At 39.5% G+C, this 24,239-nt stretch overlaps 1 protein-coding gene across 3 annotated transcripts in view; it reads right to left on the bottom strand.

Moving 5' to 3' along the window:
• LOC111157785 (disco interacting protein 2 homolog B) overlaps window positions 1-24,239 on the bottom strand; it is a 228,291-nt gene that overhangs the window by 52,780 nt on the left and 151,272 nt on the right. For 2 of the 3 annotated variants that reach the window (XM_022519419.1, XM_022519420.1), the window contains 8 exons: window positions 16,387-16,599; window positions 13,677-13,832; window positions 13,069-13,188; window positions 8,571-8,768; window positions 5,887-5,978; window positions 4,051-4,161; window positions 2,597-2,720; window positions 1,868-1,977 (listed from right to left, as the gene is read on the bottom strand). In XM_022519419.1, the coding sequence (XP_022375127.1) occupies window positions 1,868-1,977; window positions 2,597-2,720; window positions 4,051-4,161; window positions 5,887-5,978; window positions 8,571-8,768; window positions 13,069-13,188; window positions 13,677-13,832; window positions 16,387-16,599 (1,124 nt within the window). The remainder of the gene's footprint in view (window positions 1-1,867; window positions 1,978-2,596; window positions 2,721-4,050; window positions 4,162-5,886; window positions 5,979-8,570; window positions 8,769-13,068; window positions 13,189-13,676; window positions 13,833-16,386; window positions 16,600-24,239) is intronic. The other variant, XM_022519421.1, reaches the window with a different exon arrangement.

Raw genomic sequence — 24,239 nt, 5'->3', positions numbered from 1 at the left:
TACCCACGAACTCTTCTTGCTTTATTTTCTTAATAAAGGATGCCATCATCCACCCTGTCACTGAAGTCAGAAATCTGAGTCTTTCTTGCTTCCTCCCTCTCCAGAGTCAGGCCCCAAATCCTGCCTCTTCTACTTCCTTTCTGTATCAATTCCACCCTCTTTCCTCTATCCTCATCTCACCCTGAGCTTGGGCTTACCCAGGTAACTGTAAAAAAGCTGGACTCCCTGTTTACCTTCTTAATCCAACCAAACCAGATACATCTTTTAACAACATATTTATTCTTGTCAAACTCTTCTCACAACCTTTTAATAGCTCCCTATGACTCCTAGGGTACATTAAACTTATTAGAAACGTCCTGCAGGTAATAAGAGGGTCCTAAGTGAAAACTGTAGGTTAATTCAGAATAGCCAAAGCCCAGAAATGTGGAGGGCAGTAGTTCTACATGAGGTCAGAGAGCCAACCAGGGGCCTCAAAATGAAGTGCCCTTCGCTTTTTTGGAAGACCCAGTGAAGAAGCCTGAAAAGCAGTGGTCGGTGAGGCAGGAGAACTGATGGAGTGGTCTGGGAAGCCAGTGAACAGAGGTAAGAAGGTTGGCGTGATGAACTATGTCCTCACTGAGAGACAATATGGACTGAGAACTGATGGCTAAATTTTATTTTATTTTATTTTTATTTTTTTTTAAAGATTTTATTTATTTATTTGACAGACAGAGATCACAAGCAGGCAGAGAGGCAGACAGAGAGAGAGGGGGAAGCAGGCTCTCCACCGAGCAGAGAGCCCGATGCGGGGCTCCATCCCAGGACCCTGAGATCATGACCTTAGCCGAAGGCAGAGGCCTTAACCCACTGAGCCACCCAGGCGCCCCTGATGGCTAAATTTTAATTCCCTGTTTACTTGTCTGTCATTTAAACATACTCCAATCTCTTCCATCTTTCAAACCATCCAACACAAACACATCACCTCTCAGAGCTACTGCCCACTGTCTTCCCTTTTATAGCCAGTTATTACCACAGGGCTCAAGGCTGGGTGGATTTTTTTCCTCCAACTTTTCTCTTTTCCTGGATTTATCGTTAATTTCACCAACAGGTGGTGAGCATTTACTAACATGCCTCCAGCATGATGCAGAGTCATCAACGGCACAGCTTTTAAAGTGAAACAGATGGGAGTGCGAAGTCCCAGCTCTGTCATTTTCGAGTTATATGGACTTTGTACTTCAACTTGAGTTCATTTAAGTCTTAGTCTCCTCGTCTCTCAAGCAAATTTGGTAACAGCCCCAACTGCACAGGGTACTTGTGGGGACTAACTGAGATCATGCGTTGGAAGCAGCTCTCAGCCTGGCGCCTGCTACACAGGAGGACTTACTCCCTCAAATGGCATGTTGTCGATCACTCGAGGTCCTACGCTGACCTTCAATACCAAACCCTCTAGCCATTTGTTTCTTCTTGTTCTTTACCTTCATCTGTTAAGTTTGTTCTTTTTAAGCCCAGCTGTTTGCCTTCCTTGTTTCTCTATTCTCTCGCTTCCCACTCCCCTACCTCCCCAAAAGCAAAGCTGTATCTCTGCCAGTTGATCATTTCTTAAAGCCTTGTACATCTCCAGGTCTTGTTTAACTTTCTTCCATGACAAGGATCAAATTATTATTATTATTATTATTATTATTATTATTTTGGCTTTCTCTTGAATGGGTATTTACGTTAAAAACAATTAGAAGGCCCACTACAAGGATTTTACAAGCCAGAAGATGAAACTCTAACAAACCAGGAGGCTTTTCTAAAATTAAAACTGCAAAAGGTTAGTTTTAAATTTTATAAGATGGCAACTGAAGCCACAGGAAGCCAGAATGTATGTTCTAGCCCCAGGACTTACCTCAATGTATGCTGGTTCTGTACCAGCAGGAGAGATGTGGGGCTGCCAGTCTTTTGGTGGCTTTGAAAGGTACTTGGAATCTGTTACAACCCACTTGAGCCGGGGCCAACCTAAATCAAACCCAAAATAAAAATTGAATTGCCTAAGCTATAAGGGAAGGAGTTCACACTGAACTGGTTGTTTTAAGTATCAAGAGACCAAATCAAGGTCATTGTAAAATCAGTAAAAGACTGTATTTTTAATTAGTTTTTAGTGATACACCACCAGACAATTATACCTTCTTTGAAAAGTACAATCATTCCACATGCTATGTTTCAGCCCTTGACATTTCCTCAACAATTGGGAGGTCCATTTGGCAGTGGAAGTCCACTGCGGTTAGTGGTCTTTCCTCTGTCTCTACATGTAGCATTTAGCTTTGATGAACAGAGTGGTAGCTTTTTCCAACCATCAGCATAAAGGTTAAGGGTTTGGGCTGTGGAATCAGATAGATTTGCGTTCAAATCACTGCTCTGTCATTTATTAGCTATGACTTTGGGCAAGTTACTTAACCTCTCTGTGTCTCAGTTTCCTCACCTGTAAAATGGGAATAATAATGGTACCTACTTCTTAAGAATGTGAGAATTACATAAGAAAATAGATGTTAGGTACTTAGCTATTATTAAATTAAAACACTAATTAAAGTATAAGCTTTAATTTTTAACTGATAATTCAAGTATAAATATTACTAACCTTTAAACTGTACAATTTCTCCATTCTGGGTTTTTGGCAGCCCCTTTAGACAAACTTCACTGGTGAGAGCTAAGGCAATACCACAGCTTCCTAGCAAGAAGCCAATCTGCTGCCCTCCAGCATCCTGTGGAGGAAAGATAATGAGCACGGTAGGGGAGTGAACGTGAGCACACCCGTGCCCCAGCCTTAACACTGAGCAATGCTCTGGCACTTGTGTGATAACACTCATGGAACCCCACCGACACCTGGCAATTGTCAAAATCCAATGACAATATGTTCTTCCAAACAATTTCTACAATACAATGACTTCCTGAGTACGAATCAAATATTCTACTAATCTGACATTGCTAATGATGAATCCTACCAGCCAATGTGACGATTTTATTGAAAAATCAGCAATGTTCCACTTTTAAATTAATTTCAGGCCAGTGAAATGGATGTGATGTGAACATGGCTAAGTTGTCTTGACCTAGCCATATCCCCAAATTCAAAAGCAAAGCAACCCAGGTCAGAAGAAAATAATGTAAATGGACAACCAAATGTCCAAATTTACAATGAAAGTGAATGGGTGGTTATACTCAAATCCATATACTCCTTATTATTTTAAAGGAGGTAAGATTTAAGCCTTATGACCACACAAGAGAAAACAACAAACGACATAGTCTAAAGTATTTCTATTAAAACATCACCTTGACAGTATCATTATGAAACCACACAAACACAGCCAACTTAATAATTTAAGAACAACCCTATGATTTCCTGACTAAAGACACTGTACCCCATCGACCAGAGTTTCAGGGATGCTATCAACTTGTTTTTTTTATTCCTTTCCAAAAATAACCGTTTGCTTGTAAATCCACAATCTCTACCATATTTGTCTTTATCATGATCCCTCAATAATAAACTGCAGGAGAAAAGTAGGGTCAGAGAGCTCACAGAGAAATCAAATTTTTTTGGTTTAACTTAAAAATTTGAGACATATGCTGCATGGGCTAATGTGTCAGTAAAGTAAAATCTTATTCCCCAGGGTAGTAATATCCTGTCTCTGTATCATTCTCCAACTTCAGGGAAATCCCCTGTTGAATGATATAAAGGAAATCCCTTCACAAAAGGTCTCACCTGTTATAAATGTGGATCATCTATAGTCTCAAGGAAGTAACAGGGATCCTCTTTATAAATGGTAATTGTTGAAAAGTAAGGTATGCCCAGGTGATTTTTAAATTTTATCCATAAAAATTCTAACTTAGTTGAAAGAATACTATTTTCCTGAAACTTATAAATAAATAATAATAACTATTATTTGTCTACAAGTCTCATGGTTTTAGCAAGTGAAGCTGAGTACTTAAGAAAATGATCACGCTGTTTCTAATGTCATGAAGGAGTCAATCGATCCAAGAACCAGATGCCCACCATGTCACATCAGGCTACATTCCTCTTAAATTTAGCAATGTTACCTTTCTGGTAAGAGGTACCTCTATAGGCACTGGAATCACTTCTGCCAGGAGACATCCATAAAAAGCCACCATAAACATGACTGGATCATTGTTGGGGTAAACCAGGGCTACCTATAATGCATAATGACATTCAATAACAGAGGAATAAAACCAGACTAATACTTTCAATGTCATTCTCTAAGATAAACATTTATATATAACATGTATCATGAACACAATAAAACTATGTAATAGCTTAAATAATTAAGTTACTGAGAAAGATGCACACGTCTAAAAGGATCCCTACCATCCCCATGATTATACTAGACACGTTTTGGAAACTATAATGCAATTCATCATCATCGTAAGAAAAATTTTTCACTGAATTCTACTGGTGATTGAGCAGTTAACAACTCACCTTAAGTAGTAAGTTAATTACTTGTGAAACCTAAGGCATTTACTTTAATGCAGGACTAAAGTAATAAAATAAATGTAATGGGTCTCTCTAGATAGGCCAGCATATTCAAGAATAGCCCTTACAACTCTCAGAGAACTCATAACTCGATTGCCACTATAGCACCAACACAAGGTTTCTTATTCTTTTATGAGTTCACTGCATTAATCTTTACTCACTTAACCAGCAACACAAGTACTCTAGCATGAAGGCACAGGTAATGGGTGCAAGTAATACTAGCACAAGCCATCACAGATAAGACGTTAATTCATCTACAAAAGATAAATAGTGGAACCCATGTACTATGATCAAAACTGTGATCTCACCTGTAATGCATCACAGGGATAACTGACCCTTCCTAATTTACTCCAGAAATGCAAAACCATTATCACTGGGGAGCTTGTTACTTGGCTTAGATGTTTATAGATTAACATGTGAAAATTAATTATGTCACCAGACTCTTATTTCCCCTTCTTTTACTTTCAAATTCTTTTTTTTTTTTTTTACTTTCTATTTTTTTTAACTCACTCCCAAGATAAGGTTAATCCTGAAGCTGCTAATTCTTTCTAGAGTTCTAAAAAATGTTAATTCCACAAAACATTTAAGACAACCTGTTTCCTTCCTGCACACAAGTGTCCATGGTGTTAGGAAGACACAAAAATTACCTTCTTAGGGTTCAGTGAGGACCAGGGAACCCTCATGTGTCACAGTTCTAAGTAGAAGCCACCCTTTAGGTGCCCTTTGTCACAGTGCAAAAGTATTTTTAAAAGCCTAGTCCAGGAGGTTCTATATCATGAGCCTAGTAAAAAGAAGTCTGTTGTACAGCTGCTTCATTCTACGAATACCAAATAGAAAGTAACATTTGATGGTAAGAAGTCATTGTATTTTCTTAGAAAAAGTCATTAATAGGAAAAAACTCTTCAAAAGGTTAGAAAAAAATTTTGCTTAATGTCACCTTCAATTAAAGAAGAAATTAAATGATTTCACTTTGTTTCTTTAGAGAACATGGGTGTCCCTCTCTTTCCATATAAAAACACAGAAAAAGTTTTGAAAAATGTTTATAGGGTAATTTGTAATGAAAAAAAATCAGAGTCAACTTTATTGCTATTTTTGTTGTCTGGTTATTGGAATATTTATTTCCAGAAAGAGTTAGGTTCCTCTTTCTTTGTGTTAGCACAAGAATTTACTGAGTAGCAGCTACAGAAAGGGACATGTGAATTTCCTTTAATCTATGAATACAAGAATTATCACCTGGCACTGAGCTAACCTGGGTTGGAACCAAACCATTTTCATTTTTTAAGACTAAGAGTTACATAAATTGTGCTGTTGTGCATTAAAAATCCAGAATGTGCATATTAGAAAACAATGAACCATCACCTCCCTAAAACCAAAAAACCAATTACCCTGTCTCCAGGTTTTAATACAGGTTCATTTTTGGTCCCCAGTTTATTAAGCAGTGTGTAGGCCAACTTTAAACTTCTGCTCCACAACTTTCCTGGAAAAAGAAAAGAATCATATAGAAAAAAAAAAAAAAAAACACAGGCCTACCTCAGTGAGGCAGCATTCAGTTCATGAGCACATTTAGTAAGACAGTGGCCCTTCCAAATGACTCATTAGACAAGCGTCACCCTCCCCCCGCTGACATACAAAGCCCTACCCCCACCAAAAAATGCTTTATATTCACTTGAGTTTCAAAAGCTAGTCCTGTTTCCAAACAAACAAACAAAAAAACGCTACCAGATGGCTCATTTTGGTATAGATAATATTTCAAATTCTTTTGTGAAGTAATCTGAATATCTTTTTTTTTTTAAGATTTTATTTATTTGACAGAGATCACAAGCAGGCAGAGAAGCAGGCAGAGAGAGAGGAGGAAGCAGGCTCCCTGCTGAGCAGAGAGCCTGATGTGGGGCTCGATCCCAGAACCCCGAGATCATGACCTGAGCCAAAGGCAGAGGCTCAACCCACTGAGCCACCCAGGCACCCCTAATCTGAGTATCTTTAGAGAGCTGATCACATTTAAAGGGAGGACAACAATTTTTTAAACAGGGCTGAAAATCAGAAGACTACTCTGTTCTAAGCTTCTTCTGAAGAACAACTTACATATATGGCATCAGATACTTGAGGTAAACTGCAAAGCAAAAGTATGACTCAAACGATTAAGTATTCCACGCCACTGTACTTCAGTGAAAACAATATGGAAATTAGGTGAAACGTGGATATATTCATAGATGTTAAAAAACATGTAAAGATTTGGTCAGCTAACTGCTTTAAGGGTTACATGGATGAAATTAATATATAAGTTCTGAAATGAATTCTAAAAGCCACTTTTTGGGGAAAAAAAAGTTTATCTTCCCTTCTTCCTTCCCCCTCCCTCTGAATACCCTTAGAAATTCTTATCTTAGACAATGTAGAAAGTGAAAAAGGAATCAATGTTATTCTGAATAAATATGTCAGTTTTACGTATATCTCATTCAGAGGGGCAGCTAGAGTTTTAAACTCACATCAAACTGTCCAGTTCTTTAAATAAAAACTTTTTTTTCCCCTAAAATTATTCTGTATCTAGGTCTATGGACAATGTGGTTCAATTCTGAAGGGAAAAAGGAATATGTCTGAATAAACTAGAACAAAATCTCACAGCCCAGGTTGAATCCATCCTTCTTGTTGTTAAAAACTGAAAAACAGGGGCACCTTGGTGACTCAATCGCTTGTGTCTGTCTTTGGCTCAGGTCATCATCTCAGCCAGGGTCCTGGGATCCCTGCTCAGTGGAGAGTCTACTTCTCCTCTCCTGTTCCTCTTCCCCTCCTGCCCCCACCCCTGCTTGAGCTCTCCCTCTCTCTCTCTCTCTCTCTCTCAAATAAATAAATAAAATCTTTTAAAAAATTAAAAATTGAAAAATAAAGTTATTTTAGAGGAATTTTTAAAAGAAAAATAAGTTACTTTTAAAAGTTCTTTAAAAAAGAAAAATCAAACTTCAGCTGGGGTATAAAACTAAATGGAAAAATATCAATTCTTTGGGGGTTTGTTTTTTTTACAGCTTTTTTTTTAAAAAGATTTTATTTATTTATTTGACAGAGATCACAAGTAGGCAGAGAGGCAGTCAGAGAGAGAGGAAGGGAAGCAGGCTCCCTGCTGAGCAGAGAGCCCGATGCGGGACTCGATCCCAGGACCCTGAGATCATGACCTGAGCCGAAGGCAGCGGCTTAACCCACTGAGCCACCCAGGCGCCCCTCTTTGAGGGTTTGTTTTAAATATTTTTTTATTTGTCAGAGAGAGAGAGAGAGAGAGCGCAAGCGCGTACAAGCAAGGGGAGCAGCACACAGAGGCAGAAGCAGGCTCCCTGCTGCGTGAGGAGCCGGATGCAGAACTCGGATCACAGGAACCCGGGATCACAACCTGAGCCGAAGGCAGATGCTTAACCGAATGAGCCACCCAGGTGTCCCTAATTCTTTGCTCACTGTAGAATTTTGTGCCTGTTCTAGCAAGAGTAGAATTAAATGGCTAAGATCTAAAAAGAAATCAGTTTCAATTTTTAGATAAAACTATTGGATTTTGGGGGGCAACTGGGTGCCTCAGTCAGTTAAGTGTCTGCCTTCAGCTCAGGTCATGATCTCAGAGTCCTGGGATGGAGCCCCACATCGGGCTGAGCAGGGAACCTGCTTCTTCCTCTTCTCCCAGCTTGTGCTCTCTCTCACTATCTCTCTCAACTAAATACATAAAATATATTTTTTTAAAAAGGCATTTCTTTAAACACAAAAACAAACAACTATTCTGCCATATATCCTGCCCAAACGTCTTCCCCAAATCCCCTTCAAATATTAAATCATCAGTGAATCTACAAAGCCTCTTTCTTCTTTCTGCTCTTTTAAATATTAGCTGCTTTGCAAATATTTAGCAAATGAAAATATTTGACAACAGCTCTACTTGACAACAGCTCTACTCAGAACTCAAGATCCTATTAAAATAATTTTTAAAAAATCTGTTGGAACACAATGACCAGCAACCACTAAATATCAAGATGAAAATACCACCCCTGATAATCCACAGAACTATTAGGAGAAGAGGGAGCTGGGGCTCTTACAAACTCACCGTATGTGAGGGTGTAAACCGGTTTCCCCGTCACATCCAGGGCAGTCAGACAGGGGCATTTCGCTTGCGTGGTGCCCCAGCGCTGCAGGGCCGACTCCAGAGCAGGAGGCCAGTTACAGATGACTCCTAATGGCTCCCCCTTGACAGGGGTCATCTGCCGTCCCTCAGGCTTAGGCTGGTTGGGGTCTGGCTGAGGTACTGTACCAAAAAAAACCCCCAGGGATTATAAAAATATTATCTGAAATATATACAAAGAAGTAACAACTCACACAACTTAGGTCTCTAATCTCAAATATATTTCCCTTTTCATCTTTACTTGGTTTAAACTCTGAGGAAAGAAATTATATTGCTAAAAATGGCAATCCACAAACTGGGGCTGAATTCACCTTCCCACATAACAGTGAAATCACATTTAATATATTTTATGTAATAAATCTAGACTCTAACAAAGCAAATCACTGAACATACAGAAAAGCACAGAGCATACATTCCTTTTTAGCCTTTTTATAATTTTACTCAACTGGTTTTTATTTTATTTATTTATTTTTAAGATTTTATTTATTTATTTGACAGACAGAGATCACAAGTAGCCAGAGAGGCAGGCAGAGAGAGAGAGAGAGAGAGAAGAGGAAGCAGGCTCCCTGTGGAGCAGACAGCCCGATGTGGGGCTTGATCCCAGGACCCTAGGATCATGATCTGAGCCGAAGGCAGAGGCTTTAACCCACTGAGCCACCCAGGTGCCCTCAACTGGTTTTTAAATCTTTAAATACTTCTAATCCAGAAGTCTCTGATGTTAGAGAGCCAGGTTCCACTGCACTGGGTTATATTTAATGAGAAAGCATTAAGCTTTGAGTCAGAAAACCCAAATTTACATTAACGTTTTACCAGTGTGACCTCAGGCAACTTGAGTCACTTGAACCTCATTTTTCCTCATCTGTAAAATGGGGATAGTAACACTTAGACCACAGGGTCATTATTACACTTGATTTTAGCCAAAAGGCCGAGACGGGATCACAAGGTTATTATTAAACTCAAACAGATAATGAGCATGGATGACAGTGTTCCAGGTCTCTGAACCTTTGTACACATCTTATCTGGCCAATCCCTTTGCTTTGGGTACACTTGCACTCATCCTTGTCAGGATGCAGCTCAAACAGCATGTTCCCTGGGCAGCCATCCCCAGTCATTCCTTCCTTAGTGCTCCCCCACTGTGTGGTAGTCTACCCATATAAAAGCACTGAGGATCCTCAAAGACTTCTTTTCCTGTGTAAGCTTTTCTCCCCTTAAGCCTGACACCTTCTTGAAAGAAGGCTCGGTTCTTTGTCTTCTTATTGCCTATGGTACCTATTACATAATGGTAGTTCAATGATGTTAACCAAACTGAATTTGGCGGAATGAAAGTGCTAGATTATTAACATGGTCATTCCAGAAACTGGAGGTGAATAGGATTTCATATTTTTTCATATAAATAAAAGTCCTCCCAATTTTTCTAATGAACAAATATTATTCAAATAATAAAAAGCAAAAAAATTCTACTTTTTTAAAGATAATTTACAAATGGAACAAAGTCAAGTTATTTACTACCAATGATATGCACAGGATTTGATAAACACTGAGGAAATAAATGCTGTACATATCATTCTTTGAGCAAACATTTATTGTTTCTAATAAGTGGTAGATGCAAGGCGCACAGAATCTGTGCCCTCAGGAGGTATCTGGAGTGTAAGGGGGACAGACACACATACTCAAACTAAGTAGACAAACATGAGCAATGCATGACTAGAGACATTACAGGGAGGGCAGAAGGAGGCCACATCCCTTGCTTAGAGCACTGAGACCCCCATGTGAACTGAGTCTTAGAGGAAGGGTAAGAATTAGCCAGGTGAGTGGGAGATAGGAGAAGAGGCACAGAAAGGAAAAGAAACAGAATAAGCGGCAGGTATTAGATGGATAAATGAAATGAGAAATAAATTTTATTTTAAAGCCCAACTTAATGACAGACTTGGAAAATTTACTTAAAATGTTTTGATTCTTTTTTTTACTAACATAAAACTAATGAAATGGTTTCACTTCCCAATTCACCACCCGAGGTAAATAATGTTTCAGTTGCCTTTCTGCTTTGTATAGTCCCAGACTCTAAACCACCATATGAATTAAAAAAATAAATATGGGTGATTCTAAATAGTTTTGTTTTTATGGACAGGCTGTATCTATGGTAGGCATAGTCTTCTGGTCATAAAAGTGTGTTTATTATTGCCATCTACTAGGCCTCAATGCAGACCCTGGGGGACACTCTTTCAAAGGTTTGCAAAGACATGAGGATATTTTTCTTTTCCTATTTAAATAAGCAATTTAAAAAAGCAAATGTTGCCTATTTATAATTAGTGGAAAGCTGTTAGTGCTATTCTGCCAATAAAAATTGTTCAAGTATGATTCCTTTTAAACCGTGATCTTCATTTGCCTGGTTAGTACACAGTGCTAGAAATACTGGGGAGGCTATTACTGGTATGAGCCTCTTGAATATCAATATACGTAGGAAGACATCCATAGTTCAATGAATTCAGTGACTCCTGAAGGAACATAAAGTCATCTTAACCTCATATGTCAGGTTGCTTGTTGGTTCTGGCGGCATAAAGTGGGCTAAGACCAGATCTAGCCTATTAATGTGCCTAGTTCCATTAACATGTCCAAAGTGATCAAGCCTACTATGTTAGTCTCAGGATGTAAAAATGAACTATAAGCTACCAAGGCTCGGTTCTTTTGACAAAACTTTTTGTTAGGTAGATCTGTTCGTCATCCAGCTTCAACAATTATCAAATGGCCACCTTCATTTCATCTATATTCCTACTCATCTGCTCCCAATTCTTCCTATTAAATCCTAGACATCACATGACTTCATCCATAAATATCTGTTAAATTATTAAATAAAGAAAGCACTATTACCACTTCCTCTACGAAACTTTCCATAACCACAGGGGTGGGACTGATTTCTGCCCTTCTCCCAGCTGTTGTATTACTTGATACATAATTATTGGTTAAACTATGCTTTCATGTGTATATATTTTAGTACCAGTCTAATGTGTAAACAGTATGTAGGAGTGGTTGTATTTTCATAAATCTCTGAAAACCTTTCACCATCTACCACACTATCCTGTAGAAAGCAGACATATGTATGACTGACTCATTTAACAAAAGGGTTATATCAAAAAAGACTGGGCTGGGGTGCCTGCGTGGCTCAGTTGTTAAGCGGCTGCCTTAGGCTCAGGTCGTGGTCCCAGGGTCCTGGGATTGAGCCCTGCATCGAGCTCCCTGCTTGGGGAGAAGCCTGCTTCTCCCTCTTGTGTTCCCTCTCTCATTATGTTTCTCTCTGTCAAATAATAAAATCTTAATTAAAAAAAAAACAAAACTGGGCAAGTTTGGGGGGGTGTTAAGGAGAGACTTTATTTGAAAGGATTAAGGCAAAGTGGGAAGGAGGGGAAGGACTGCTACAATAGGGAGAACTCGGGGCGCTTAGGTGGCTCAGTCGTTAAGCATCTGCCTTCGGCTCAGGTCATGATCCCAGGGTCCTGGGATCAAGCCCCGCATCAGGCTCCCTGATCAGCAGGAAGCCTGCTTCTCCCTCTCCCACTTACCCTGCTTGTGTTCTCTCCCTCACTGTGTCTCTCTCTGTCAAATGAATAAATAAAATCTTAAAAAAAAAAAAAAAATAGGGAGAACTCTCTGACAGTAAGTCCTGCAAGTGTCTCCGACTGGGCAAATTTTTGAGGCCAAATCTGACATGCGTATTCTAGGATAATGCAAAATGTAAACAATTTTAAAAATTTTGTATTATGCCTCCATCAGAAAGGATGAATACCCAACTTTTGTAGCAACATGGACGGGACTGGAAGAGATTATGCTGAGTGAAATAAGTCAAGCAGAAAGAGTCAATTATCATATGGTTTCACTTATTTGTGGAACATAAAAAATAGCATTAGAGGACATGGGGAGTTAGGAGAAGGGAGTTGGGGGAAATTGGAAGGGGAGGTGAACAATGAGAGACTATGGACTCTGAAAAACAATCTGAAGGGTTTGAAGAGATGGGGGGGTGGGAGGTTGGGGGAACCAGGTGGTGGGTATTAGAGAGGGCACGGACTGCATGGAGCACTGGGTGTGGTACAAAAACAATGAATACTGTTATGCTGAAAATAAATTTAAAAAATGATTAAAAAAAATTTTGTATTTAGGAAAGTTCCTAACTTCAGAGAGCGTATTTTCCAAGGATAGTTCTATGCTTCCATAGGTATCTCTGCCTTTCTCTTCCCCTTCCTCCCTCTTTCTTTTATGCCTGAGATCTGAAATATAAATGATCTTTAGGGAAAGAGGAGCAGAGAACTACAAATTCTTTCAACAAAAATGCTGCCTTGTTCACCCTTAAATCCTATGGTACCTGACAGTCAGTAATTGCCTAAGACATGTCTGTTGAAGAAATATATATCTTTGGTATTATTAGTACTACCTTCCACAATTTCTTCTGAGTCATCCACAAAAAATTCTTTCAAGGGAGGTCTTTTGGGTCGTTTCAGAGTGTTGAGAAGCTGCTGAATTTTGGTGGATACTCTGCTGCTGACAGGAACACCTAGAAGGGAAAAAACAGTAAGTTACATTTCCATTGATTTTAGGGCTATCTCAGCTTCTCAGTCCACTTAGGTGTTTTTATTTCTAATGACATTTGGCTTGGGCCCACAGTCTTACTCTATTTCAACTGGGCCAAATACATATAAATATGTATGTGACAGGCTTTACGACAACACAGAACAAATATGGTGCTATTATCGACACCTGCTTCCAGATTTCATCTAATCCTCCTCTTGCCTTATAGCATTCTCCCCCCCACCACTCATTTTTTGTTCAGAGTATCTTTTGACAATGCAGACTGTCTGAACAAGTAACAGTGCTGCCACGGGGCAGGCTGTTGAAAAGAAGGGGCTCCAGAGGCCATGCAGACTGTGTTAGCGGGCCAGCTGCTGGGGAGTTCTGCTCGACCACTCAGGCACTGCTACCAGGATGTGAATTTTTTCAGTTTAACTAATATTCCCTATTTAGTTGCCCATAAGAACTCCCTACCATCAGCTGTATCCATAAGGCTGGACCTGTTGGATCCTTTGTGCATGCCTTTAACTATCCCCGAGGGGGGCAGATCAATATTTGCTGGGCGCATTGAGGAAGATGATGAAGAAGAAGAGGTAGTTGTAGTGACATCAGGGGGAGCAGAGAAATTCTCTAAGAGGGGAGAAAACAAAATTTAGAATTATATTACATTAGCAATAAAAAGAATCTTCAAACTTTTGTTGTTTCTTAACAAGAAAAAACTACATAAACAGGGCATCAACTGTTAGAAAATAACCTTTGATATCAAATTCTACTAGGAAGGTATAATGAGAGAACAAGAGGTTAAGGAAGGGCATATCAAAATTACTATTTTCAAAAACTTGAATAGTTTTAGTAAAAGCAAATCACATATCAAATATTCCTGAAAAACATTCTTTCCTACACAGAAAGACAGACTAGTAGAAATTCAATATTAATAATCAGAATAAGATTGTGAGCGACTTCAAAATGAAAACAAAGTTAGTATGGTTGTAATGCTACTAATATTCTAGTCTCAGTCATTTCTTCATGTTTATGTGGGCTTATGTATGTTTCTTCTTTCCCTGAACATGGAAGGAGTGTCTTGGGCCTGGGACTGGCCCTGAGATTACTCAGGTTTCCAGGAAAGAAAACCAGATAAAGCCCACTTCCAATTTTATAAAGTAACCCACAAAAACCTCGGATCTATTTGACAGACAAGGTTCTTCCCTTGATTGAAGCATGATTAAATAATGTTATTGTACTCTGCTTCAGGTAGGGATTCTTAATATTGAGAAACTGAATGACATAAGTTGGAGGAGAGCCATTCAACAGGGATGTGTTACAAAAAATTTAGGAAAACATCTGGAGAAGAAAAGGAAAATTAGAGGAATAAAATATATGATTCACAAGAGTAACAACAAGCCACTCAAAACTATAAAAAAAGACAAAAAAGCATTATATAAACAATTTCTAAAATAAATCTGGGGGTAAGGTCTCTATGCGCCAAGAGTCTGTTATTACTAATTCAATAGTTTTTAAAGTTGCAAATATACTAGCACAATATGTTCATTCCAGCAGTTTTTATAATAGCAGAAAATTGGATACTACCTAAATGTCCAAAACAGGGGAATGGCTAAATAAACCAAGGCAGGGCCATATAATGGCATACTTTGAAACCATAAAAATATAGTATAATTCTGTATTAATGACATAAAAGATGTTTGTGATACAGTGCTAAGAAAAGCAGGTTATGAACGCTTTGTTTAATACAATTTCATTTTTGTAAAAACAAGACCAAAACCCTACATACTCGATATGCAAAAAAAAAAAAAGTCTAGGAAGATACACATTGAAGTGTTACCCATGGGAAGTGGCTTTATAGATGACTTTATCATTATCTGTATCGTCACATTTTTCTATTGGGAAGATGAATTGCTTCTGTTAGAGCAAACATCCAAAAGGCAATACTGTTAGATAAAATGGTTTCTGCGAGTACCTGAACAAAAAACTTCAGAGACTAGTAGAAGCAAGAGAAAAAAATATCGGGTCAGATGAAATCATCTTATGAACAAAAATCCAGACAGTTAACTGGGTATTAGGACAATGTTTTTAACCCACTGAGCCACCCAGTCGCCCCTAGGACAATGTTTTTAGTAAGTGAAATTGCTCTCTTTTAGACAAATGGGGAAATAAAACCTGATCCGGCCATGGCTCTGCTACTTGTCCTTCCTAAGAGAAGAGATGATGAGCATGAGCACCTGTAGTGTGCAGGTTCAGTGAATTACAGGGCAGGGCCAAGAGTGCAAGACAAGGCACCAGCTGTTGGCACTTAGCCTGTTAACGTGGGCGATCATACCCTCCAGGTGGCTATATTAATTCCTTACTAATTACAGGCCTGAATTACAAATTTTCCTTTCAGCAATTAATAGATTGAAGATATATATATATAGATATATATATAGATATATATATGGAATAGAGAAGTCACCGATATGAAACTTAAGACACCACAGACACATGATGTTCAAATACATTACTTAGTGTGATATGTACCAATTTAGCAGAAGCAGAGATCTGAGCCGTCTTTACCTGCAGATGTCACAAACTCTTTAAAAAACACACACGAAAACATAAAGGCAGAGCGAAGCAAAAGCTGCACTCCATACAGGAGCATCGGCAGCGGGTAGCAGCTCACAGAGTACCCACATCCTCAGCCTGCACGCCCCAGTTGTAGCAATAACACAGCAGCAAGGACAATAAATCCAGTCTTTAAGCTAAAGACAAAGGGCTTCACTAGTATTGTCTTTGTGCAGAATTTGTTCAGGTTTTTTTGGGTTTTGTTTGAGAAAACACAGGTAGCAATACTGGGAAAATATAAGATGTTACATATTTTAATACCTTTTAATACATGGAATATTCTCCAACAGGGATAAACTCTAAGACTGGTGTTATATCTTGCAGCTTGAGTATTGCTGATGGAAATAGCTATGGCTTCAGGTGGGCAACACTATGCACCAATAATGCAGATGATACCTATCATTCCAAATGTACTGCTGGTGTTTCCTTCTTTGCCCCATTAACTGTTATGTTCTTTCTGATTTTCTTAGGCCATTCTAAAAACCTAGTACAAATCATAAACTACTTCCTGAAGGCTGGGAGCCAAATGGAACATAATTTGAGCTTCTTGGGTAGATCCAGCTCCTACCTATTCGAGTATTGGCAAATACATCAGCTAGAGACCCACTGGTTCCTTTGACCTCTCCATGGGACAGCGTAGAAGATGCAGATGAAGAAGTGGACGATCCCTGAATTGAACGGTTGATCCAGGACTCAGCATTCTGTAAGCTCTGTTGCAAGGCAGCAGAGAGCGCAGCTTGGCGTCTCAGAGAGCCCTCATCCTCAGAGGCCGAAGACGTGTCTGTGTGGAATTAGAAAAAAAGAAGTTCTCGATCCTGCCTAGAACAGAGACCTTTCAGTTCGTGCTCATTGATCACACATTCAATTCTGACACCAGCAAAATATTTGCATTCTTTTTTTTTTTTTTTCCAGAGAGACAGAGAGATTGGGTGGGGGGACAATGGGGGAAACAGAATCCTAAGCAGGCTCCATGCCCAGCATGGAGCCTGATGTGGGGCTTGATATCACAACCCTGAGATCATGACCTGAGCCAAAATGAAGAGTGGGATGCTTAACCAACTAAGCCACCCAGGCGTCCCTATTTACATTCTTAAGGTAGATTAGTATGTAAAGTTTCTCAAGAATCTCAAGGAAAAGTCTATGGACCAGAACCTGCAAAAATAAAACAGCCTAAATCTATAAGTAATTTTAAGTTCTTAAAAAATCCTATATAGAATATTTAAACTTCAGTCACTCCTTTTCTGTTTTGAACTTAATCAGGTTCTAAATTCTTCTGGCTTATCTACTTATATTCAAGTAATACTCAAGTGCTTATATAGCTTCCTCAACCTCTTAATTAGAGAACCTTGTGATAAGTTGCTATACTGATTCTGACAAGTACTTTTTAATTAGTGTCTATTCAAAAGGAAATGATCTTGATAGGGTGCTATAAAAACTTACTTTTGTTAACAACGACTTAAGTATCAAACAGTGAGTTAGGTGCTGGGGAACTAGAAATGGAATTAGAAACAGTGCTTAGCCTGGAGGCATTCACGGTTCTGTGGAAAAGTGGTCACTCAGCACACATAAGCTTTTCAAACATGACAGGAGACAACCCTGATCTGTATTGCTCTCCTTAATTCTCAGAGAAGAATTGTGAGAAATTTACTGATGTCTGTATTTGGCCTGGCTCTGACTTCAGGAAAATAAGGCCTAAATTAGAAAACCATGTTGAGAAAAACAAAAAAGGAAAAGTTCAACCAAATATAGGATAGCCGAGGGAAGCAGAAGTCAGGAATTTATTTCAAGGCTCCCAGCTTAGGAGGCAAACCAGTTAAAGGGGCATTTGGTCTGATCTGAGACAGATCTGTGGATTGGATTTCATTCAATTTTTAAAAAAATAAACACTCTGTGGTTAGTCCTGCTGAACACTCCAACTCAGGGGAAACTGTAGGTACACGTTCTGCTTTGGTTCAAAAAGCCAAAGAGAGAGGTGCCTAGCCAGGTACGGTGGGGCCTGCAACTCTCAATCTCAGGGCTGTAATTTCGAACCCCATGGTGGGTACAGAGATTACTTAAAAATAAAAAAATTTTAAAAAGAAAAACACAAAGAACCAAAGAGAGAACCAACAGGGCTAAAAGGCTGCTAGCACTTGACAATGGAAATCTCAACCACAAAAGACTAATTTAACCCAGAAGCCAAATTTTGCAGGTCCAGGGCAAGCAAGGAAGTTAAGATAATGACCATATTGTGGCCTCCTGCTCTGAACCACCTCCCCCTTATTATCTCATACTGAAGGAGATAGGAGGCACAAGACAGATTATTTTTATAATCTCCTACATAACTACAATACATGCTGGAAACTATGTCAGGTTCTGGGGATTCTGAGATAGATATGTTCTTATGAGACAGTGCCCTAAAAAGGCTTACAGTCCAGTACAGGAGACACAATCCCATGGACTATCTCACAAGAGTACAAAAGATGTTAAGAAACAGGGGAAGCAAAGGGTTTCCCAAGAGGGGCACCAATCTTAGTAGAGGATTTCAAGAACTTCTATGTAAATGGAGTAAAGACTTTGAGATGTACAGGGCAAAAGAAGAGTCTGGAGAGTAAACAGTGGTGAGACCCCAAAGGATACGTTGATGCGGTTCTTTAAAGGGGAAAGAGATCTATAATGCAAAGGAGAGTGACTTAAGGAAAATATAGAGAAAGAAAAGTAACAGCATCTGTAACTTCTTATTTAAGGAAAGAGGTCTGTACCATTTCCAAAAAATATTCCAACATTTCAATGGTACCTTGGGAGGCAGAGATTTCTGTCTTTGTAAACATGCTAAAGAAATGAATGGGAGGGTGGCGTGGGACAGGTAAATCTGACCCTAAGAACGAAGTACTTTCAGGGTCATACAACTCAGGATCCCACAAACGCCACTGGATCTACAGGCTGTCTTTATTGGATCATTTATTTTAAACTGTGTTAAGTATAAAATCAGAATAACCCAATTTTCAGAAGACAGTAAAAACAGTATTCTCATGATTAGGTTTATGGAAAATTGGCTTCACTATGTTTCTATATTGGATCAATTATGTAATTAGGTGTATTGTTTCAATTCAATTACCTTGCTTGCCTGCCATTCCTCCTGAGAGTTTAGTGACTACAACTGTAGGCGGCTTAGTGGGAAAAACATGGCCTTGGTGTCTGTCTTCCATTTGAACTCTGGGGTCCACCCCTCACAAGCTATGTGACTTGGGGATAAAACGATCTGAGAAGGTCTGCTTGTTCATCCCTTCAACAAATACCACTAAGCGCTATACTAGTTGGCAGGAATAAAATGGTGAACAAGGAAGATGTGTCCCTATTCTAATAGGACTTAGAATCTTACAGTGCCGGAACTTAAGGAAGTGAGCCCTAAACCCAGGCAGGCTGCAAGGGTAAGTAACTACTGGTTCTGAGGGCTGGGGACGTGAGCGGTGGGGGCAAAGAGTCAGGGAGAGGGAACAGCATGTGAGGAAGCTGGGAGGGGAGAGAAAACAAGGCACATTTGAAGATCTGAAAGAAATGGGACTAACCGAAGCACAGGATGAGCCTGGACAAGTGGACAGCACTGGGCCGCTAAGGGTCTTTGTGCTAACTGTAGCAGGAGGCCATGAAATGAGACAATGTCCAGAAGGCACCCCCAGCAGTGCCAGTACATAGCAGTTGGGCAGTAACCTTAGTTCCCCTTCTCCTCCCCAAACAGTCCGCCCTATGTTAGCTCACAGGCACGAACTGGCTATGCAAAGCTTCCAGCAGATCACGTAGTAAGATCACACAAAATGTAAGCACCACTCAGGGACCGTATCTTTTTAGAAATAAAAACAGGTCCCTTAAATATTTATATGTTTATTTGGTAGTTTTTGGGTTTGTTAAGTAGCTATCACCCAAGAAACTGCTGTGGATTAGTAGAAATCTAGGCAAGATTTAATAGAAATAAAATTATTTTCCCACTGATTCTGCTCCGGCTGAACATGAACTCCTAACTCTTCTTACCATCACAACTCAAGTTCCTTGCCTAAACTCTACTCTTATTGTAACAGAACAGAAAACAATTTTTTTTAAAAGATTTTATTTATTTATATGACAGGGAGAGTGCACAAGTAGGCAGAGCAGGCAGAGGGAGAGGGAGAAGCAGACTCCCCAGTGAGCAGGGAGTCTGATGTGGGGCTCCATCCTAGGACCCCGGGATCACGACCGGAGCCGAAGGCAGAGGCTCAACCCACTGAGCCACCCAGGTGCCCCTAAAAATGTTTATTTTAAATGTTTAAACACCTACCCACTCTACCTACTAACAGAATAATCTATCCAATCCACTCCTCAGTATCTACCCAAGAGAAAGGAAAATATAGAAGGACTTGTACATGAATGTTCATAGCAGCTTTATTTGTAACAGGTAAAAACTGGAAAGTACCCAAATGTGCATCAAGAACTGAAAGGATAAACAAATTGTGTGACAGACTACTATTTATCAATAAAGAGGAATGAAGCTATGATATACACGACATGGATGAATCTCGAAACAATTATGCTGAGTGAAATATGACAGACCTCTCCCTGCCCTAAAAAAGTACAACAAAGTATGATTCTATTTATATGAAATCCTAGAAAATACAAACCAAGGTACAGTGACAGAAAACAGATCATTGGGAGGAAGAGAAGTAGGATTACAAAGGGATTATGAGGATATTTTGTGGGTGGGGGGGATGATGGATAAGGTTCATTTTCTTAATTGTGGTGATGGTTTCGCAGTTTTGCTATGTCAAAACTTAGCAAAAAATACACTTTAAGTGTATTTATTGTACGTGGATTATAATTCAATAAACTGTAAGAAGAACTGATTTTAAAAGATTTGTGGGGGTGAAAATGGCACCTTGGTGAGAGGATGGTAACATCTCAGTCAGTCTACACAACTTGAGGGATACTGTGCAAGCTGGACACACTCCTGGAAAGACAGTGCCTGCCACGGGGTTCTGACAGCTGATGCCAAAATCAGGCCCAGACATCAGCTTAGAATAGTAGCTTGGTCAAGATTCACTGAAAGAAAGATCTTATCCTAACAAAATATACCACATAAGCTAGCCCAAGAAATAGGAGCTTCAAAGAACAAGGAAAGGAAACAATCACTAGGACAGTTAGTGAATGGCTTCTGACTGGCATGAATTGCCTGACCATGAATGCCCAAACTGGAACCCTTCTGAGAGAAGGGGTACTCCCTGTCAATAATTACTCCAGGGGCGCCTGGGTGGCTCAGTTGGTTAGGTGGCTGCCTTCGGCTCAGGTCGTGATCCCGGGGTCCTGAGATCGAGCCCCACATCGGGCTCCCCGCTCAGTGGAGAGCCTGCTTCTCCCTCTCCCTCTGCCTGCTGCTCTGCCTACTTGTGCTCTCTATCTCTCTGTCAAATAAATAAATAAATCTTTAAAAAAATAATAATAATTACTCCAGGGTCACTCTATCTACAAGGGATCACCAAACACGGTTTTTTCTGGGTATTTCCCCATGTCTATGAAAAAACAGTTCACAAAATCAATTAACATTACAAATAATACTGTTGTCCTTTGAACAAACACAGGTGTTAGAGGCACTGGTCCCAACATGGTAGAAAGTCCATGTAAAACTTTGACTCACCCAAAACTTAACTACTAATAGCTTACGGCTGACCAGAAGCCTTCCTGGTAATATAAACAGTCAACATATGTTTCATATGTTACATGTATTGTATACTGTATTCTTAAAGTAAGCTAGAGAAAAGAAAATGTTATTAAGAAAATCATAAGGAGGGCTCCGCGCCTGGGTGGCTCAGTTGGTTAAGCGACTGCCTTCGGCTCACGTCATGATCCCGGAGTCCCAGGACTGAGTCCCACTTCGGGCTCCCTGCTCAGTGGGGAGCCTGCTTTTCCTTCTGACCCTCCCCCCTCTCATGCTCTCTCTCTCTCTCTCTCTCTTGCTCTCTCTCTCTCTCAAAATCTTAAAAAAAAAGAAAATCATAAGGAAGAGAAATACCTTTACAGTACTGTACTATTAAAAAAAAATCCACATAAAAGTGGACCCACGAAGTTCAAATTGTGTTGTTCATGGGTCAACTATATTAAGGTAAGAAAAGAGATTTAAAAAAAAAAAACTTATTGCCTATTTGAAAAGTTTGATCTAACATGCAGCAACTGCTAGAGCTCCAGATTTACCACAAAATATTTACTTGACACTATGGTAGAAGGAGAGGCAATATGCCAAGTGGTTTAGAGAATGGGCTTTTTAGGTCAGACTGCTCTGAATTCTGATCTTAGCTCTGCCACTGAGAGCTCTTGGGCAAATCAGTTCTTAAGGGTCTAATTTTGCTGTTTGCTGTTGTTGTTCTTTTTCTATTCTATTTTTGGACTGTTTGCTCACAAAATTCAGTGGATCTTTATCTCTGAGAATCCTAAGTTCTTGGGTTGAGGTTGTATCCTTGAAGAAACTATTTGTGTCCCAAGGTTATCATCAGCCCAAAGACCATTTTTTAATGTTAGTTAGTTCTTACCAGGCAGTATAGTGAAACTCAAACCTTGAACCCACTTGACCTCAAATTCTTAGGGAAGATCTGAGTCCCCATTATCCCAAGGTCAGGCACAAGGCAAGCCTTCTTGACAACATCTTTTGCTGGCATGTTAAGTTTTTCTAGTTTGCTCTTCTGATGAAGATGTTAAGCCCCTCCAGGGATCTCAATTCCAACCTCCAACCTTGCTGTTATTATTATTTTTAAAGTAAGCTCTACATCCAACGTGGGGATCGAACTCACAACCCCAAATCAAGAGTCACATGCTCTACAGACTGAGCCAGCCAGGCACCCCCAACCTCTAACCTCTTATATAGGTTCAAGGTTTTATCTTTTCTATCCTTATAGTAATTAAATTTAGGCCCGTTTCCTGCCTCCCTGCTTCCCAGGACAGGGAAAATGAGCACCATCTCAGCACTCTGATGTTTAGTGACTGTTCTCTCTCGCTCTTGTTCCTATATGTATTTAAAACGAAACTGGTTATAGTCTATCTAGCATTTCTAAAGGGAAGTTTTCTTTTCCTTGTTCTAGGTGAGAATTTTCAGATTATCTAATTGACTAAACAGCTAGAAAAAGAAGTCTGGGCAAGTTACTGGGCTTCTCTAAACCTGTTTTCTCATTTGTAAAATGGGACAGAGGACTGTCGAGAAAAAGAAAATGAAAAATATATGCTAAGCACTTAGCCCTTAGACTAGTACACAGAGGGGACTCAAAAAATGGTAACTATGAAATTAGTTTTACTGGAAGCCTTAAATTTTATAATAGGCCACTGAAATAAACAAATTCAGTCTGACAGAGTGGGATTTTATTGTGCTTTGGCTTAAAGAATACTGAATATTCACTGCTCTCCCAAGTAACTGCAGACCACTGCTCATAACCCATACCAAAAATTAAAGTATGCTATTAACATGATCCAAGTCTACTAATTAGAACACATTTTATAGGGGTCTGATTTGCCAATTCTGTTTATTTTGCAGTTTTGAATAAAATTGGAATGTTTGGGGAAAACTCCCTAAGCTGTTAATTCACACAAGTGTTCTCTTTTAAGTTTAAATTAACTAACTAGAATATGTTTGGGGCTATAAGCTCTCAGAAGGCAGCAGCTATTCAATTTGCTTAAAATAATACCCATTCTGGTACCAAGGACCCATGAGTATCAATTAAGTAAAAAATAATCTCCCAAACATGACACTCTGGTAGAGTAAAAAAACAAAATCAAGAAGACTTGAGTCTGATATGTATTTGTGCTGTCTGACCTGAGGCGAATCCCTTAGTGACTATGAACCTGTTTGTCTCTTCGTCTCTAAAGGACTCTGCCTTTCTATGTCACAGACTGCCTATGAGGAACAAATGAGGCAGGGCAGCCATTGTGGAAGCCACATGGAAGTCCCTTACATACCGTAAAGTACCGCAATTCTTACAAGGCTTTATTAAAGTATGTTAGAAGTATATAACAATATCCTAAATCTGTTCATGGGCATTGCTATCTTATATAGAAATGCAGAGAGGTAAATTTCTCCTTGTCTGGTCCCATGAATTACTACTGTAGTCACTTTCAAGAAGGGCCCTATGTGGGACAGATGTCTAAATTCATTCTACTCAAGCCAGCTGAAATAGCTCACTGTGTTCTGGGGTCATTCTGTGGTCTATTTGGTCATCGAAGTACCCTCAGAATGCAGCACAGGGTAAGTCCACAAGGGTGGAGAAAAAATTAAGAGGGGAAAACAATGTATCCTGCATTTTCTGCATTGTGTTTACCCGTATGAATGAGAAACAGCAGTACACAAAGAACCCCTACAAAGAAAGAGCTGAGGTAATTGCCTCACGACATCAGTAAATGATTTCAGCACATAAAGGGAACTGGATGGCAGTAATT

The sequence above is a fragment of the Enhydra lutris genome, unplaced genomic scaffold (genome assembly GCF_002288905.1).
Source record: "Enhydra lutris kenyoni isolate GAN:26980312 unplaced genomic scaffold, ASM228890v2 scaffoldscaffold56, whole genome shotgun sequence".
Lineage (NCBI taxonomy): Eukaryota > Metazoa > Chordata > Mammalia > Carnivora > Mustelidae > Enhydra > Enhydra lutris.
Note: the sequence above shows the minus strand (reverse complement) of the source record. Positions and strands in the feature narration are given on the sequence as shown.